Consider the following 21038-nt stretch of genomic DNA (forward strand, 5'->3'; position numbering starts at 1 on the left):
ATACAAAGGGCCCCCTTTTCTTGGAGCAAAATATTAAAGTGGAAAGGTTAAATCATTTTGTAATGCTACATTCCCAATTTGTTGATTTGGACATTGCATCTGAGCTGTTTCTGAAAAATAAGTTTCCAGATCTAAACCAAAACCTCCACATTATAAGATAGGAATTAACTACAACTACATTTGGAGATGTGAACTAGGGAGATAAGGGTTGGAAAGGAGACTTCTACAATTCTTTTTCTTTTTTTTTTCTTTTTAACCATGTACATTAGTAACATAAGGGAACCATTTATATTAGGTTCCATCCAATAAAAAGGTGACCTTGTGGGAATTCAACTCCAGTACTGTCAGCTTATTATTCAGGGGAAATCAAAACTCTATTTTGTGAAATTCCCCCATTTTTAAATATGAACAATTACTTTTGTACTATGTGGGCTTTATTGTAGTCCTATTTGGTTATACCCTGAATAGGGCACCTGGCCAAGACGTGGGAGAAGGGCAGGGTATGGAGGTTAAGAGGTGCCTTTTCCTAATTCTCACAGAAGTATCTACACTGACAGTAGTTCCCCTGTGTGTAATCTCTGGATTAGAAGACAGAATGAGAGCTTTGAAGTTGGAGATAATTTATGTGCCATGCATCTATAAGGATGGCCTTTTTCTACCAACCCAAGTTGCTCATCTGCCAACAATAGCAATGGCTTCCCTGTTTTCAGTGATATGTACGTGACATGGTCTTTAATTGTGCTAGGCATCTGTTACTGTGATGTAAATGTAAAAGATAGTGTGTGTGTTCATACATATTCAAATGAATCCTAAGGACCTATGACCAATTGATAGATACTGCAACAACAGCCTTTCATTACTAAACTTCAGTTCTCAAATAACTTCTTCCAAGATTCTGGAGAAGTTATTTACACAGGTGGGTTCGGCAGGGTTCTGTGTGTTATCGGTGTTTAAATTGATGGTTAAGTGTCTTCTCACATATGGAAGAAAATTTCTGTAAATCCACTCTTCCCAGAACTCTTAGTCTGTTTGTTTTAATGTGAAAACTTATTTTAGACAGTGAGAGAAAGAGAGAAAATTAGAGTGCAAGAGGGAGAGAATCCCAAGCAGAATCCCTGCTGAGCGCACAGCCCAATGCAGGGTTCAAGCGCACGACCCTGAGCTCATGACCTGAGCTGAAATCAAGAGCTGGACACTCAGCTGAGCCACCCAGGTTATCCCCAGAACTCTGAAGTCTAAAACAAGCACAGAATGGCAGTGTGTCACCAAACAGAATGTACCAGGCTGGGAATAAGGAGACCTGGTTTCTAATACAAGTCCTGCTACTCACTAGCTACGTAGATGCTTTCTAAGGTTGTTCTAGCTCTTAAGAAAATTGCTTCAAGTAAAGTTTACATTTATAAAAAAGTTATTGAGGTAAGGGTTGGTTTAAGACTTTTAAAAATTTGATAAGATGTTTAAGTACAAAATTCCATAGTTGCCAGTGAGATTTTCATCCCAGTATAATAAGAGCACACAATAGGTATTACTGGCTCATCAACTACCTGGCATTTTGCAGCCCAGCTGTGCATGGATAGGAGAGGGACTAAAGGACTTGAGAAACTACAGGACACCAGAAAGAAGAAAAATGTGGCAACAGAAAAAGAAGAGATGAGTGATGATACCTTTTGTATCTGTGTGGAATACATTTTCTCTTCTCTGATTTAACAAATAGAAGAGTTCTACAACCTGGTTTGCCTGCCTCAACTCCTGCATGCTGTTCAAGCTTTATTTTGTTGAACAATCAGATGGCCCAACTCTTCTGCCTTGTAGAAGATAAGTAAATGCAATGCTTGTTAAAATGGTTAAGTGGGCTATCTGGGAACTCTCCAGTTATTATAAATCTAATTATGGCACAGAAATGTGTAGTCTACTTTCAGTGCTACTCCATTCCTAGCTGCTTTCTCAAAATCCTTAATCCTCAGTGGGGTTTACTATATAGTTCATGCCTGTGATACAAAGATTAATTTTTTTTAAGTAATACTGGGGGAAAAAAACAAAAAATGGAGAAAAGGCATCATCAAATGTTTAAATAAAAAGATTTTACTACCTAATCATATTTTAACACTGAAATTTTCCTCAACTTATAGTCAAGTGATCTTACAGCAAAAAAGGGAGGCACACAACTTATTTCTATTATACTTATCTACTAATAATCATTCAATAAACAAAGGGAGATTGACAAAGATAAGCAGATATAATGAAAATGAAAAATTATACTTCAATGCCTTAATTATATTTGCTGACCCTGTTGCTTAGTGGGAGAAGCCAGGGCTGCCACCAAGTGATAATGTAAAGACTTTAAACGATTTTAAGATTTGAAGAATTAAAAAAAAATTAATAATTAAAAAAAAAACCCATACCAAAAATTTCAGGAATCAGACTTCAATTTTTACATCAGTAATTTTCATGTTTTAAATACTTATCTAGAGTATATTAAAGAACAGAAACATTCATTTGCTTAGCATTGGGGAAATTTTTAAAATACCGTATTATTTCCTACTAAGTTCTATGGTTTTATTAAGTATTTTAATTAAAATATTGAAGGTTACTTTGCTTAAATTTAAATTTCAAAATTAATTTTTGAATTAATTTTGGGAAGGGGAGCTCACAAAATAGTTTTCTTCTGTGACCTGCAGAAGTAGATTCAATACTCCTTAATAGCCTCTTACACCCAAACTTCTGCTTGGTAAACAAAAATGTAACAGAAACCTTTCAAAAGTAAGATTTTAAAAATAACTTCGTCTAATCATTTGGCACATCGTGTCTTTCCCTCAGGTATAATCAATTTTAGTGTCTCAGTCAACAAAACTCAAAGCTGACAGGAGGAAATGAAAATAGTAGAAATACTATTGCCTGATAATTACTGATGTTTAGAGGTGGGAGGGAAACCAAGTTATCTCATTGCCTCCTATTTCCCCAACATTTGACCACAGCTTTTTCCACACTGACACAGATGTAACATACCCCAACAAGAGCTTTGGTAAAATAACACTAGGGGAAGAAAATGATATATAACACTAGAGCATCCATTTATAGTCTGAAAAGCTAAATATCTCAGAGACTGCTTTATTCTTTTGAATAACCAGATAAGAAGCACCCCCGCAAAAATCCTAGAAATTTAGAGATTTTTGTTTCCAACAGGTGTAAATTAGAAGTGTACAAGATACATTTTCAAATGTATGTCCCATTTGTTTTGCTTTACAATGAAGACAATGAATAAATTTTTTAAAATGGCAGATATAACATACTTGATATTTACAATGGCTTGCAACAAATACCTGAAAAAATTTCTAATTTTCCATTTATTATTGCTATTTAGTCACAGAAAAGAACACTGTCCAAGAAATTTATTTTAGCATATGCCATATACTGATATAATAATTTTATATGAAGAGAAACCATTGCAAGTGCAAACCAAGTGACTAATATGGTACCCTTACAAGGAAATAAAGAAAATAAACCAATAAATTCTTCCATGTAAAGACTTTTGATCTGCATCATTTCTTCAAAATATAAAACCTTAATATTAGAAGCAAAGAGAAAAAGAGCAAAGAAAACAATAAAACAGAAGACCAAGGATAAGGAACTGCTTTGTGCAGATGTTTTGCATATGTAGTATATATGTATGGGCTGAGTTATAATAAAAATACTTATGTATTATAGTCAATTCTTATGTAGGGTCAGAAAGTGATTTCCAATCAAACATAATTGGACTGACATTTTCTCAGTCTTCAATTATATGACGAATTACAGCTGTGTAGCAGTCACTTCTGATCAGCATTATCATGACAAATGCTTAATAAGATACAGTTTTTCTCCTTGTTCACTTGTAAAAATTGGTGCCTTTTTGTAATGTTCTACAAGTTCTTCCATGGTGCTGAATTTACGCTGCCCGATGCAGTAGACAGTCTCTTTTAGCTGGACTTTAAAATGCTTGTTCTTCCCTTGTGCTTTTAGCGATACAGAGAAATCATTTGGCTAAAAGAGAAAAAAAATGTAGGGTAAACATTTTGACAGACATCTGTTAGCATTTTTATATTAGACTACTAATAATAAGTGCTTAAATTTTAGCTAAGTACTAGGTACTGTGCTAAATTATTTACATAGATTATCTCCTTTACACCTCCAACCAACCCCTTTTTAGAGCTGAGAAAATCGAGGCCAAGAAAAGCTAAGTTGCTCAAAATCAACCATCTAGTTTCCAAGAGAGCCAGGATTCAAACTCAAGCAGTCAGACTCCAAAGTCTCTTAAATAGTATGCTCTAACACCCACGGCAAATCCCTTAGTTTAAACATCTGAAGCACAACACCTATCTTCTCCCCTGCCAGACAACTGCAGAAACACACGAGAAAACATGAGCTAATGTGAGCTAACAGTAGCTATCTTAAAGACTAGCTGAGATAATGTTCTGAATTCTCCAAGATGATAGACACTAATGAGAGGTCATAAACTCAAATGCCTGCAAGGGTAAAAAGACACGTAAACAAGTGACAGGGTGGCTACACAGAAGGAACAGTGCATGGCCAATCTAAAGGAGGTGGCCACTTAACTGTGATTGTTGCCTTGAAGGAATATGGGCAATGCTGGCAGGCCTTCCAATTTTAAAAGGAAGTCTGTCATCTGAATTTTTATAATAAATCTCCCAGTATCTAAATACTGGTAACAAGTTTAAATGTTTAAAAAACATTACTCAATTCAAACAAAATACACCTGTTTGAGACCTTTACTTTAAAAATTCTACTGCTAAAAGTAATGGTGTATTTTGGCTAATATCTATGCTCAATTATCCACAAGAAAATACAGTGTTCTATAATCAAGCTTACTTTCTTAGGTTTTTTTGTTTTATTTTAACCTAACAGTTTTCTGAACAGACTAAAAGTCTCCTTTTATATAGTTACTGACAAAGTTTCAAACAGTGAGCTTCTTGGAAACATCCTATACCTAGGGTTACTCTTACCACTTGTGCTAGGGTCACTCACTTTCTAACCCTACTTGCCCACTACTTGTCCTGGAAAGCGGGGCCAAGACAGGTATCAAACAGAAAACAAATCCCACTACTCTTCCCTATCATTGAGCCTGCTCTTCCTTAGGGGTTATGTATAGGCCCCGTTTCGTGAACTTCGTATCAAGCAGTTTGATTAACCTCGATTTCTCCTTCTCTCCTTTCTTCCTTCCCTCTTATAAACACATAAACACCATATGCATGTGCACACACACACACACACACACACACACCCCAGATAGGTTTTCTTTCAACCTTTTGCACAATCACAAATTCACTTTTGTACAACTACATACACAGAAACAAAACCAATACTAATGATTTGAAAAGTGGAAAAGCAGTGGTATCCTTTTAAAAGGAAAAATAAAGACCATTTTAAAGGTAAATGAGTATCATCAAATTCTAATATCCTAAACAGTAACCAAAAGAGCCCACATAACTATTACTCCATTTTTATGATTTTATACTTTTACTGTTTTACTAGTTTTGGAAAAGGTATTTTTTATTGCAAATGCATTTCAAATACAGTGAGTTAAAATAGGTTTTTCATGTAAATAATTAAAGGGTTTCCAAATTCCAAACAACCAATTTATAAAGAAAGTTAAATCTTAGGTTTTTGGTTGTTTTTTTTTTTAATTTAGGGATTTCCTTTACTAAGGATGATAGCATATCCAATATGCAATTTAAGAAATGCTTTCCCAAGTGTGCCTGGGTGGCTCAATCACTTAAGCGTCTGACTTGTGATTGCATCTCAGGTCATGATCTCAGGGTCGTGAGATAAACCCCATATCAGGCTCTGCATTGAGTGTGAAGCCTGCTTGAGATTTTCTCTCTCCCTCTCTCTCTCTCTCCCCGCTTCCTCCTATTCATGCTCATTCTCCATTCTCTCTCTCTAAAAAAGAAAAAAAAAAAGTATTTTCCCAATTTAGTTCACTGTGTTGTTTTATTCTGAATGAAGAGGCCATGGTTCAGTTTTCTTCATTTTTCAGTTTAATGCGACAGAAGCTATTTCAGAAACACAAGACCAACAGAATTCAAGACGAAATAATCCAATGTAGTTATCACTGCTATGGCTGTATTTTATCTAAAATAAATACGACTGGAAAGAACACTGACTTTAGGTTCAGAAGATCTAAGTTTATGTCCCAACTTATCACCTGGTTAATTTTAAGGAAGAAACTTAACCTTTCCAATCTTCCTTTTTTTTTTTTTTTAATACTTAGAGCTCTATTTCCATTTATTTATTTGAAAACCAACTTACCGAAGATTCACTATCACGAATGAGGAAATCCCCTTCATGCCCTCTTTCATTTAATGCCATTTCTGCTTGATGCCTGGTGACTTTCCCATAGTACCATGGATTGCCAGCAAACTTTCCAATAAGTGAAGGCCTAATGTAATCACACTGCGGAGGTGATGGTTCCAAACCTGAGGTTAATGGATTATTCTGCATAATGGTAACATAGTTTTTTGGCACCAGACCAACCATTCCATTGATCTTCCTGCATTTCCACCATTCAGGGTCATTTTCAGGCTTTTCAATAACATCCATTACATCTCCTTTCTCAAAATTAAGTTCTTCATCATTGGATGAACTGAAGGGGTAAAGAGCCTGTACCACATGCAACACTTGCCCAGTATTTAGGTTATTGACAACTGCTGCTAATTTCTCTGAGAGAGAACCCACGTGGTCACCCAAAGGACTGTCACCTTCCTCAGTTACATAGTTTGAAGGGAACCATCCAACTTGTCCATTGTAGCTACCCCGCCACCACCCATCACTGCATTTCTCCATGACGATCACCTTTGTCCCTTTTATCAATGATAATTCATCCTCTCTCTCTGCCATGTAGTTAAATTTCACATAAGCAGGCATGTTGAGGTCATAGAGACGTTCCCCTGGGTCAACAAAGCTATCATCAGCAGGAGATGCAGAATCTGGCACACTATGTTTTCTTTTCACTTTTCCAATGCCTGTTCACATAAAAAAAAGAGTAATAAGAATATAAGATAATGATAACCAAAAAACCAATTTATTCATCATATTCATCATTATTAAAAAAGGATCTTCACTTCTGTAGTTCTTCAGCCTTTAAATTTATAGATAACAAATTTCTTCCTTCTTTTCTTCCTTTATTTTACATCTTCATGACTTGTTTATTTATAATTGGAAGTTTGTACCTTTTGACTTCCTTCACAAATTCTTTTCATAACCAAACATGTAAAGGCACTTATTATGTGAGTTTACCTTCTCACCTTTTCTCTCAAAGGTGTTGAAATAATTGAGTAACATAATGACAGTTTTCCTAAATTTAACAAAATTTCTTCCAAATGTAAATATAGATTATTTCTCTCATATCTACAATCTAAGTACATATTCTTGTCTTACTTTATAAACTGAATTCCACAATTAGCTGTATAAAAATAAAACAATAAATTACAACTTGATATGCAATGTAAGATTGTAATTATGTCTGGATAATCCTTCCATTTGCTTTCTTAGTTCCCAGATCTATGTTGCTCTATTTATCTCATTATGTTCATTTTAAAATAATACATTATTTCCTTGTCTACCCTCACTCTGTTCACGTGCAAGCTCCAGAAGAGGAGTGACTTGTTTACTTTTTTCACAGCTATAACACAAAGATCTCAGCCAGTGCTTAGTACACAGTAGATACTTACTATATATATTTGTTAAAAGAAATGAGAAAAGCACCACATGGTACTACATCATAAATGTACGCTATGTCAACTTTTGTCATGTGTTTTTACTACTGATCACTTCTTAGCACATGATTTTATGTTCTGCTTTTACTGAGAAAACAGAGGCATTCGTAGATAAAACTTCTTGTACTTCCCACAATCTCAAAACTTTTTATTACCCTCATTCTTTTTCTTCATGAAAGTTTCCAATCTCTGATCTTCCTGGGTTTTTAATTTTTTTAAAAGATTATTTATTTATTTGACAGAGAGAGAGAGAGATCATAAGTAGGCAGAGAGGCAGGCAGAGAGAGAGGAGGGAGCAGGCTCCCCACTGAGCGAAGAGCCCAATGTGGGGCTTGATCCCAGGACCCTGAGATCATGACCTGAGCCGAAGGCAAAGGTTTAACCCACTGACCACCCAAGCGCCCCCCTCCTGGGTTTTTAAATATCATCTTTCCTGCCTCTTTTGGGACTCTTGGCCTTCCTTGTTTCCCTCCTACTCAGTCCCTTCTACTGTCTAAAAACATACTCAGATCACTTCTATTCCAAAATAAGGTTACTTCAATTCTGCTGCTCCTGTGAACTCTAACATTCTCTAAAAAGTTGCCTCCTTTTCTTCCTTCAACTTCCTCACCTCTTACTCCTAAACCCTTAGGATCTAATCCTTTAATCTTTACCATTCTACCAAACCATTCTTATAAAAACCGTGTCATCTCTTTACTTCCAAATTACTACTTTTTAGAGCCCTCATTCTTTTGCAGCAGTCAAGATCACAGATTATTCTATGCAGCAACCAAGATCATAGATTATTCTATTGTTTTTTCCTTTAACTTCCCTGAGAGTCTCCTGTCTTACCTACTGCCTGTTTAGATATTCTTGTGTACCTCTGTCTGGGCTCCTCTGAACCTTGTTATAAAATTGTACTATACTTATTTTCTTGCCTTCCTTAATACGAGTGAGTTTCCTGAAGGCAGAAAACTGATCTTGTATCTCCAGCAACCATACAATAGGAACAAGTGAATGTTTGCTGAATGAAAAGGTGAATAGATTTCTCCATTGAAAGTGTTTCCGAAGATATGATGCCTGGACTTCCTTTCTACTTCAAGGATATCTTATACTTTTATTTTCTATAACTTCTGTAGAAAAGGTTCCAAGCAAGGTCTTTTACAGGTCTAAGCTCTTTTTGGAATTCAAGCCCTATGATTCCAACTGTCACTAGACATCTACAGACATCTACTACTAGCATCTCAAATACAACACTCATGTCCAAATAAAAATAACCTTTCCCATGGCCATAAACGCATTCCCTGCCTCCCAACTTCCTTACTTGTGGCTAATGATATCCTGAAAAAAATCCCCACATCAGGGATTTCTGGCGGAGTAGAGAATTCTAGGGCTCCATCCATCAAAAAGCAAAAAACCCCCCAAAAACCAGTTAAAATGAGCTTGCAAATAATGTCAGAATCAACTTTGCAGAACTCTGGAATCTAGTAAACAACAACAACAACAACAACAAAAAACTTACAAAACTAGAGCAAAGATTAGTGAAGAAAAAAGCTGCTGCTTTGTAGTAAAAGGATGCTGTGGCATTTTAAATGGCTTGTCTACCGTCTCTTACATCCTAAATCAGTAGTGGCTTTGAGGACAACAACTGGCACTCCTAATGCCAGAGAGAGCAATACAAATCTTATTCTCAAAGAACTGTGACGCTGGGTTTCAACCTATCTGGCAGCCATGTGAAGGACTAACACAAAGGCTTGCCCTGGTTTCACTGGACCTGGAACATTCTCATTCTTTTACTGAAATCAGTTAATTGATGCAACAGCCTGGGGAAAGGGACAGCTGAGACAAGGAACAGACAGAATGAAAACCCTAGGAAGGAAAAGACAGAACACCAACTTCAAAGGCCACACATGACAAAGAATATAGACTTTACAAAAATAGCTTAGAAAACTCACTAAACAAGCAAATAACCTATAATAAAAAGCAACAAAAGCCCTAGGAAGGGGGTAGAATCTGATAGAAGAAAAAACTGTCAACCAAGAATTCTACACCCAGCAAAACTGTCCTTCAAAACTGAAGGAAAAATTAAGACACTCCTAAACAAAAACTGAAGGAGTTTATCACACTACATTTGTGCTACAAGAAATGCTAAAGAAAGTTTTCCATGCTAAAATGAAGACACTAATCAGTAACCTGAAGCCATATGAGGAAATAAAGAACAACAGTAAAGGTAGCTTCATTCATAAATATAAAAGCCAGTAATACTATGTTTTTGGCTTGTAAATCCTTTTTTCCTGTATGATTTAAGATACAAAGGTATACAACAATAATTTTAAATCAGGCACCCAATATATAAAGATGGAAATGTAGGGGTGCCTGGGTGGTACAGCTGGTTAAGCTTTTGGTTTCAACTCAGGATCATGAGATTGAGCTGGGCTCCATGGTCAACATGGAGGCTGCTTTAAGAATCTCCTCAGGGCACCTAGGTGGCTCAGTTGTTTAAGCTCTGCCTTTGGCTCAGGTCATGATCTCAGGGTCCTGGGAATGAGCCCCACGCTGAGCTATCTGCTCAGCAGGGAGTCTGCTTCTCCTTCTCCCTCTGTGTTTGCATGCTCTCACTCTCTTTCTCTCTCTCAAATAAATAAATAAATAAAATCTTAACAAAAAACAAAAAACTTCTCTTCTCCCTCTGCCCCTCCTAAAATTAAAAAAAAAAAAAATCTTAAGAAAAAAAAGATGGAACTGTCAAAGAGTAGTGTTAAATACCAGCTAAATTTGCATCAATTCAAATTTGACTGTTAAAAAGTTAAGATATTAATTGTAATTCCCAGGGTAATCACTAAGGAAAAACTAAAAAAATACAGAAAAAGAAATGAGAACGGAAACTGGTAAATCAGAAAAAAATCAATTACAAAAAAAAGGCAGTAACAGAAGAACTGAGGGGAGAAAAGGCATGAGACATATAGAAAACAAATAGCAAAAGAGCAGAAGGTCTTCCTTATTGGTAATTAGGGATATCTGGGTGGCTCAGTGAGTTAATAAGCATCTGCCTTTGGCTCAGGTCATGATCCTGGGGTCCTAGGATTGAGTTCCAGAGTTGGGCTTCTTGCTCAGCAGGGGGCCTACTTCCCCTCTGCCTGCCACTCCCCCTGCTTGTGTACATTTGTATTTTCTCTCTCTTTTTCTCTGACAAATAAAAAAAATCTTTTAAAAAAGGTTAAGTGAATTAAAATACTGGACTAAAGGGGCAGAGATTGACAGAATGGATTTAAAAACAAGATCCAACTCTATGGTATCTATAAGCACTCACTTTAGATCCAGAGATACAAACAGATTTGAAAGTGAAAGGATGGAAAAAGATATTCCTTGAAAATGGTAAACAAAAGAGAGCTGAGGCAGTCTTTAAGACACAAGTTGTTACAGGAGATAAGGAAGGACATTATATATTGATAAAAGGGTCAATCCATCAAGAAGATGTAACAACTACAAATATTATATAAGCCCCAAGACAAATAAAGCAAAACTTGACAGAATTAAAGGGAGAAAAAGACAGTTCTACAATATAGTTAGAGACTTGAATAGTTTTCAATAATGAGTGGAACTAGACAAAAATTTAGTAAGGAAATAGTGGACCTGAAAAATACTATAAGCCAATAAGACGTAATAGACATATAGAATGCTCATAAACAACAGCCAAGTATACAGTTTTCACGAGTGCACATGGAACACTCCAAGATAAACCATATGTTAGGCCACAAGACAAGTCTAAATACATTTAAAAAGACTGAAATCATATAAAGTATCTTCTCTGACCATAGTGGAATGATACTAAAAATTAACAGAAAGGAAAACTGGAGAATTCACAAATATATGTAAATTAATTAACATGCTCAAACAACTGGTAGGTCAAAGAAAAAATTACAGGTAAGGTTAAAGAATACTCCGAGACACATGACAATGAAAACACAACCAAAAAACCTAAAGGCTGCAGCAAAAGCAATGCTCAGAGGGAAATTTATGGCCCTAAAAGCTGATGATAAAAAAGGAATTTTTTAAAAAGATTTTTATTTATTTGATGGGGCGGTGGGGAGAGAAGCAGGCTCCCTGCTGAGCAGGAAGCCTGCTGTGGGCCTTGAACCCAGGACCCTGATATTATGACCTGAGCCAAAGGCAACAGCTTAACCCACTGAGCCACCTAGGTGCCCCAGAAAAGGAATTTTTTTAAAAAAAGGAAATTGATCTCACTCAAATCAATAACTCAACTTTACTCTTTAGGGAACTACAGAAATATCAAGCTAAACCCAAAGCTAGCAGAAGAAAGTTTATTATTAAAAAAGATTAGAGCAGAGAAAAATGCAAGGAGAAAACACAAACAACAAAGAATCAATGAAACTAAAAGTTGGTTTTTGAAAATAGCAAAACTGACTAAAGACTCAAATTACTAAAATCAGAAATAAAGTGGGACATTACTAGAGACATAACAGAAACACAGTAAGAAAAAAAAAACACTATGAACACTTGTACACTAATAAACTAGATAACCTAGATGAAAAGAACAAATTGCTAAAAAGACACAAACTTAAGGAAAAATAGAAAATGTGGACTGACCTATAACAAGTAAAAGAATGACTCAGTAACCCAAAACTTCACAATAAGGAAAAGTCCAGAACCGGGTAACTTAACTCATGAATTCTAACAAACATTTCCTTTTCAAATTTCTACAAAGAGAGTAGGGAAGAAACAGTCATTCTATGAGGTCAGCATTACCGTGATATCAAAGCCAGATAAAGATATCACAGGGAAAGTACTGACCAATATCCATTATGAATACAGATTAAAAATTCCTCAACAAAATAGTCAATTCTTGTTATTTATGGTAGTTACATTCAATAAAATTACCATGAAATACTAGGTTAGATCCTGCAAGCCTCTGTGCACAACATTTTTGTCAACCAAGTAATACATAACCTTGCTTAACATGTTTCCCTGTAAAGATACTTTATTTAATATAAAATATTGATTAACAATGTGCTCACAGCCAACATCACTGTAACTCATGCCTAAATGAAGCTTATCTAACATATATTTTTTTTTCCATGAGGCAAATCACAACTTTCTTACACTTAGGAATACACGACGATACTTGAGGACTATACTTGCGGGGCATTTTAAACGCAAAATCATAAACCAAAAAATCATATCAGTGAGAAAACCATGGCACTAAATAGGCTGCATAAAGGACATTTATTTATGAGAGCTGAAACAAAAAGGCAGAGGATCACCTTGTTCAACATCAGCTGGCAACATGTGCATCAGGCACCTCAAAATTTCTGCCACTTTGTACATGTCCACAAAAGCACCACAGTTATCAGTTTGGACTTACAAATAAACTTTAGCAAATAGGTAAATTCACAAATATGGAATCTGCAAAAAATAGGGATCATCTATACTAACAAAACAATACAGCAGCATATTAATAGGAATGTACATCATGACAAAGGGATATTTGTCCCAGGAATGGAAGAGTAGTTCACCTATTCAACAATATGAAAATCAATTATCATATACCACATTAACATAAGAAAGGAAAAAAACACACATGACTATTTCAACTGATATAGAAAAGCTCTTGATAAAAATCTAACATTCTTTCATGATAAAAAGTATATTAGCCAATTAGAAATATAAGGGAATTTCCTCAATATCAAAAAGGGCATTTATGAAACAAAAAAACAAAAAGAAAAACCTGCAGTTACCATCACACTCAATAGGGAAAGACTGAAAACTAAGATCAGGAACAAGACATGGATGCCCTTTCAGACACTTTTATTCAATAGTGTACTGGAAGTGCTAGCCAGGGCAATTAAGCAAGAAACAGAAATAAAAGAGATCCAAACAAGAAAGGAGGAAGTAAAATAATCTTTATTTGCAGGTGACTTGATTGTATATAGAGAAAATCCTAAAAAAGACCCCCCCACACACACAAAAGTTAGAAGAAATGAATTTAGCAAGGTTGCAAGATACAAAGTCAACACACACAAAAAAGCTGCATTTCTATATACTACCAGTGAACAATTTGAAGAGGAAATTGAGAAAATAATTCCATTTATAATAGTATTAATAATCAAATATATAGGTTAAATTTATTAATCAAGGAGGCAGAAGAACAGTATACTGAACACTACAAAATATTGCTGAAATTAAAGTAGACCTAAATAAATGAAAAAAAAAAAACATTCTGTGTTTATGGATTTGAGGGCTCAATATTTTTATATGGCAATATCATCCAAAGTGATCCACGGAGTCCATATAATCCTTATCAAAGTTCTGATACTCCTTTTTTGCAGAAATGGAAATGCTGATGCTAAAATTCATATGGAATTGCAAGGGACACCAAATAACCAAAACAATCCTAAAAAATGAAAACAATGGGGCCTTGGGTGGCTTAGTTGGTTAAGTGATGACTCCTGATTTCAGCTCAGGTCATGATCTTAGGGTCGGGAGATCAAGCCTAGTGTTAAGCTCCATACTGGGCATGGAGCCTGCTTAAGATTCTCTCTCTATCCCTCTCCCTATGCCCATACCTCCCCCCACCAAAAATGAAAAAAAAACTGGAGGATTCATATTTTGCAATTTCAAAACTCACTTCTAAACCACAAAGTAATCAAAACAGTATGGTATTAGCACAAAAGGACAAGCATATAGACCAAAAGAATAGAGCTGAGAGTCCCAAAATAAACTCGTACATCCATGGTCAATTGATTTTCAACAAGGATGACAAAGAGGAAACAACAGGCTCTTCAACAAACGCTGCTGGGAGAAATGGATATCCGTATGCAAAAGAATGAAGCTAGACTCCTACTTTGGATGACAAAAATTAACTCAAATGGATCAATTACCTAAATATTTAAGAGTTAAAAATTTAAAACTATCAGAAGAAAACACGGGAAAATCCTTATGACCTAGGAGCTAGCAATGAATTCTTAGATCTGACCCCAAAAGCACAAGCAATAGTAATTACAAAAAAAAAAAAAAAAAAAAAAAAAAAAGATTACAGTCTACAGTCTATATCCAGAACATATAAAGAACTCTTAGAACCCAGAATCAAAAAGAACCTATTTCAACAATGGGAAAAGGACATGAACAAATATTTCCCCAACAAAGATATACAAATGCCCCTAAAATACATGAAAAGATGTTCACCATCTTTGTTGAAATGCAAATCAAAACACAATGAAATACCATTTTATACCTATCAGGATAGCTATTTAAAAAAAAAAACCAACCAAACAAAAAAAATTTAAAAAAAAAAACAAGTATTGATGGGAATATAGAAAAAACTGGGACCCTTCCTACACTGTTGATCAAAATGTAAAATGGTGGGGTGCCTGGGTGGCTCAGTGGGTTAAGCCGCTGTCTTCGGCTCAGGTCATGATCTCAGGGTCCTGGGATCGAGTCCCACATCGGGCTCTCTACTCAGCAAGAAGCCTGCTTCCCTCTCTCTCTCTCTCTGCCTGCCTCTCCGTCTACTTGTGATCTTTCTCTGTCAAATAAATAAATAAAATCTTTAAAAAAAAGTGTAAAATGGTACAACTACTGTGGAAAACAATTTAATGGTCCCTTCAAATGTTAAAAACATAATTACTGTAGGATCCATTGATTCTACTCCTATGCATATACTCAAAAGAAAAACACATATTCAAATACTTGTACACAAATGTTCATAGCTTCACTATACACAATAAAAAAAAAGGTAGAAACAACCCAAATGTTCATCCACAGATTAATGGATAAGCAAAATGTGGTATATATCCATATAATGGAATATTATTCACCCATAAAAGGATGAAGTACTGACACATGCTACAACATAGATGAACCTTAAAAACAGGATGTCAACTGAAAGAGTCCTGACACAAGAGATCACATATTGTTTAATTCCATTTACATGAAATGGCCAGAATAGATAAATTCATATATAGAGAGAGCAAATTAGCAATTGCCAGGGGATGAAGGGAGGGTATAATGGGGACTGACTATTTAATGGGAATGGGGTTTTCTTGGGTGATGACGGTTTGGAATCAGATGTGACAGTTGCACAACACTCTTAGTATACTAACTACCACTGAAATGTATACTTCAAAATGATTAATTTTGTTATATGAATTTTACCTCATAAAAATTTTCTTTCTTAAAAGATTCCCACATCAAATCCTATTTCCTTTCTGCCAACACTTTCCATTCCCACTATTCCCATGCTATTTCAGGCCCATTTTGTTGTGTCTGAGTCTTCAATAACCCTTCAGACTAGTTTCCTTATTAATCCAATCTGTCCCACTCCAACCCATCATCCACAAATATAGTTGCAATCACATGACATTATTGCTCAAAAGTCACCAGTGGTTCTTTATTGAATATCAAATTAAGAGAAATACTCTTTCTAGAATCTATACCCCTCTCCGGAATGTCCACACTCTTCCTTTCTAGGATTATTATACACAGTACTGAAAAGGGCGAAGACTTTGTAATTTTTTTAGAAAGATTTTATTTATTTATTTGACACGCACAGAGAGAGAGAGCATACAAGCAGGGCGAGCAGCAGGCTACCCGCTGAGCAGGGAGCCCAATGCAGGACTTCATCCCAGAACCCCAGGATCACAACCCAAGCTAAAGGCAGATATTTAACTGACTGAACCACCCAGGTGTCCCAAAATACAGCACAGATTTTCAATGAGCCTTTGGGTTCAAGGTTCAAATCCAAGCTATACCACTTACTGTCGAAACCTGAACAAATTATTCACTTTTCTAAGCCTAGAAATGGAGAAAACACCACATATTGTCATAGTGTTGTAAGAAGTGAATAAATTTTTTTTTAAAAAGTGAATAAGATAATGTAAATAATAGCCCAGTACATAAAGTAATTGTTAAATAAAAGATTCTTTCCATAATGCCCTGCAGTGAAACTATCTAAATCTTATTAAAAATGGGCCACTTAAAAACCCAGGAATAAGTAGTATTTTAACCTTCAGGATTTTGTTTGCCTTGTTTGCTAGTTTCTTCCTAAAATCTTATTAAACCGGGGCGCCTGGGTGGCTCAGTGGTTAAAGCCTCTGCCTTCGGCTCAGGTCATGATCTCAGGGTCCTGGGATCGAGTCCTGCATCGGGCTCTCTGCTCAGCGGGGAGCCTGCTTCCTCCTCCTCTCTCTCTCTGCCTGCCTCTTTGCCTACTTGTGATCTGTCAAGTAAATTAAAAAAAAAAAAAAAAATCTTAAAAAAAAAAATCTTATTAAACCATCTGCCTGTTGGGGTACATGGGTGGCCCAGTTGGTTAAGCATCTACCTTAGGCTTAGGTCATGATCCAGGGGTCCTGGGATTGAGCCTTGCGTGGCATCAGGCTCCCTGCTCAATGGGAAGCCTGGTTCTTCCTCCCCTCTGCTGCTTCCCCTGGGTGTGTTCTGTCAAATAAATGACTGAATGACTGAATGAATCTTAAAAAACAAAACAACAAAACACAAACCTTTGCCTATCAAAAACCTACCCAATGCAAGAAGTGCTATTTCAAGTAACAATTTTATTTTATTTACTTCCCATTTTGTTTTCCAACATCTTTCATTTCCCCCCATCATCCTCCAGAAATATAAGCTTTCCTTTTTAAAGCACCCTAGCACCTTGTACTTCTTAGGTAATTGTATCACAGCATTTCTTGTGTTTATCTTTTAACCTCACTCACTACCATAGCCATCAGCTTCCAGAAAGGAAGAGCATTCCATGTCTCACTGATCTTTCGAGTTTCCTATACTATTTAGAACTGTGCATATATCAGATGCTCAATAAATGTTAGACTGATTAAAACCGAAGAGTGATAAAACCAAATAAAAATTTAAACTTGAAGTTAATGGCTAGTTTCAAAATGATTTTTTTTTTAAATAATGAAAAAGATGCCTAAGACTAATTATACATTGTCAAAAAAGGAATGAAGAGTTTTTGGACAGACCTACCCATTAAACTTCCAAGTGGGAAAACACCAAAAACAGCCTATTTAAATTGCAGAGGTCAGAAATATTTCAGGGAAAAAAACATAAACTTAGAATATTTGTTTCCTATGCAACACAAAGCCCTCAGTAATCTTTGAGCATTTCTTTAGCTTTACACTAATGCTAAGGAATATAAGCTCCTCAGTACCCAAAAAACCCAGGCCCTTGCAAGACTCTGAGCCTATGCCCATTACTTTTTTTTTTAAAATTTTTTTAAACCTCAAACACATGCCACCCTCATTCTTCAAGATTCAAACAAGGTATTCTCTTCTCACTAGAGCTTTTTCTCTCTCCCTAAAACCGAACAAATGTATTTCTCTTTTGTGCCACAACTATTCTTTGTAAATATTTTTAATGTAATGTTTGACCATGTGTATAACAATATTTACGTCTTTGAGCACAACACCAAGTTTTTTTTAATTATTTTTTTATAAACATATAATGTATTTTTATCCCCAGGGGTATAGATTTGTGAATTGCCAGGTTTACACACTTCACAGCACTCACCATAGCACATACACTCCCCAATGTCCATAAGCCCATGCCCCTCTCCGGACTCCCCTCCCCCCAGCAACCCTCAGTTTGTTTTGTGAGATTAAGAGTCACTTATGGTTTGTCTCCCTCCCAATCCCATCTTGTTTCATTTATGCTTCTCCTACCCCCCCAAACCCCCCACATTGCATCTCCACTTCCTCATATCAGGGAGATCATATGATAGTTGTCTTTCTCCGACTGAATTATTTCACTAAGCATGATACCCTCTAGTTCCATCCACGTCTTCGCAAATGGCAAGATTTCATTTCTTTTGATGGCTGCATAGTATTCCATTGTGTATATATACCACATCTTCTTTATCCATTCGTCTGTAGATGGACATCTAGGTTCTTTCCATAGTTTGGCTATTGTGGACATTGCTGCTATAAACATTCAGGTGCACGTGCCCCTTCGGATCACTACGTTTGTATCTTTAGGGTAAATACCCAGCAGTGCAATTGCAGGGTCATAGGGTAGTTCTATTTTCAACGTTTTGAGGAACCTCCATGCTGTTTTCCAGAGTGGTTGCACCAGCTTGCATTCCCACCAACAGTGTAGGAGGGTTCCCCTTTCTCCGCATCCTCGCCAGCATCTGTCATTTCCTGACTTGTTAATTTTAGCCATTCTGACTGGTGTGAGGTGGTATCTCATTGTGGTTTTGATTTGTATTTCCCTGATGCCGAGTGATGTGGAGCACTTTTTCATGTGTCTGTTGGCCATCTGGATGTCTTCTTTGCAGAAATGTCTGTTCATGTCCTCTGCCCATTTCTTGATTGGATTATTTGTTCTTTGGGTGTTGAGTTTGCTAAGTTCTTTATAGATTTTGGACACTAGCCCTTTATCTGATATGTTGTTTGCAAATATCTTCTCCCATTCTGTCAGTTGTCCTTTCATTTTGTTCACTGTTTCCTTTGCTGTGCAAAAGCTTTTGATCTTGATGAAGTCCCAATAGTTCATTTTTGCCGTTGCTTCCCTTGCCTTTGGTGATGTTCCTAGGAAGACGTTGCTGCAGCAGAGGTCGAAGAGGTTGGTGCCTGTGTTCTCCTCAAGGATTTTGATGGACTCCTTTCTCACATTGAGGTCCTTCATCCATTTTGAGTCTATTTTTGTGTGTGGTGTAAAGAAATGGTCCAATTTCATTTTTCTGCATGTGGCCGTCCAATTTTCCCGCCATTTATTAAAGAGGCTGTCTTTTTTCCATGAAACATTCTTTCCTGCTTTGTCAAAGATTAGTTGACCATAGAGTTGAGGGCCTATTTCTGGGCTCTCTATTCTGTTCCATTGATATTTGTGTCTGTTTTTGTCCCTGTACCGTGCTGTCTTGATTATGACAGCTTTGTAATAGAGCTTGATGTCCGGAATTGTGATGCCACCAACTTTGGCTTTCTTTTTCAATATTCCTTTGGCTATTCGAGGTCTTTTCTGGTTCCATATAAATTTTAGGATTATTTGTTACATTTCTTTGAAAAAAATGGGTGGAATTTTGATGGGGATTGCATTAAATGTGTGCTTTAGGTAGAATAGACATTTTCACAATATTTGTTCTTCCAATTCAGGGGCATGGAACATTTTTCCATTTCTTTGTGTCTTCCTCAATTTCTTTCATGAGTACTTTATAGTTTCTGAGTATACATTCTTAGCCTCTTTGGTTAGGTTTATTACTAGGTATCTTATGGTTTGGGGTGCAACTGTAAATGGGACTGACTCCCTAATTTCTCTTTCTTCTGTCTTGTTGTTGGTGTAGAGAAATGCAACTGATTTCTGTGCATTGATTTTATATCCTGACCACTTTACTGAATTCCTGTACAACTTCTAGCAGTTTGGAGTGGAGTCTTTTGGGGTTTCCACATAGAGTACCATATCATCTGCAAAGAGTGATAGTTTGACTTCTTCTTTGCCGATTTGGATGCCTTTAATTTCTTTTTGTTGTCTGATTGCTGAGGCTAGGACTTCTAGTACTATGTTGAATAGCAGTGGTGATAATGGACATCCCTGCCGTGTTCCTGACCTTAGCGGAAAAGCTTTCAGTTTTTCTCCATTGAGAATGATATTTGCCGTGGGTTTTTCATAGATGGCTTTGATAATATTGAGGTATGTGCCGTCTATCCCTACACTTTGAAGAGTTTTGATCAGGAAGGGATGCTGTACTTTGTCAAATGCTTTTTCAGCATCTATGGAGAGTATCATATGGTTCTTGTTCTTTCTTTTATTAATGTGTTGTATCACATTGATTGATTTTCGGATGTTGAACCAACCTTGCAGCACTGGAATAAATTCCACTTGGTCGTGGTGAATAATCCTTTTAACGTACTGTTGAATCCTATTGGCTAGTATTTTGGTGAGAATTTTTGCATCTGTGTTCATTAAGAATACTGGTCTGTAATTCTCTTTTTTGATGGAATCCTTATCTGGTTTTGGGATCAAGGTGATGCTGGCCTCATAAAATGGGTTTGGAAGTTTTCCGTCCATTTCTATTTTTTGGAACAGTTTCAGGAGAATAGGAATTAGTTCTTTAAATGTTTTGTAGAATTCCCCCGGGAAGCCGTCTGGCCCTGGGCTTTTGTTTGTTTGGAGATTTTTGATGACTGTTTCAATCTCCTTACTGGTTATGGGTCTGTTCAGGCTTTCCATTTCTTCCTGGTTCAGTTGTGGTAGTTTATATGTCTCTAGGAATGCATCCATTTCTTCCAGATTGTCAAATTTGTTGGCGTAGAGTTG

At 36.3% G+C, this 21038-nt stretch overlaps 1 protein-coding gene across 4 annotated transcripts in view; it reads right to left on the reverse strand.

Moving 5' to 3' along the window:
• Positions 1 to 3054: 3054 nt before the first annotated feature.
• Positions 3055 to 21038, reverse strand: part of NCK1 (NCK adaptor protein 1) — a 93156-nt gene continuing 75172 nt past the window's right edge. For all 4 annotated transcript variants that reach the window (XM_047736211.1, XM_047736197.1, XM_047736206.1 and 1 more), the window contains 2 exons: positions 6307 to 7019; positions 3055 to 4020 (listed from right to left, as the gene is read on the reverse strand). In XM_047736211.1, the coding sequence (XP_047592167.1) occupies positions 3826 to 4020; positions 6307 to 7019 (908 nt within the window). In that variant the 3' untranslated portion in view covers positions 3055 to 3825. The remainder of the gene's footprint in view (positions 4021 to 6306; positions 7020 to 21038) is intronic.

The sequence above is a fragment of the Lutra lutra genome, chromosome 1, assembly GCF_902655055.1.
Source record: "Lutra lutra chromosome 1, mLutLut1.2, whole genome shotgun sequence".
NCBI classification, from domain to species: domain Eukaryota; kingdom Metazoa; phylum Chordata; class Mammalia; order Carnivora; family Mustelidae; genus Lutra; species Lutra lutra.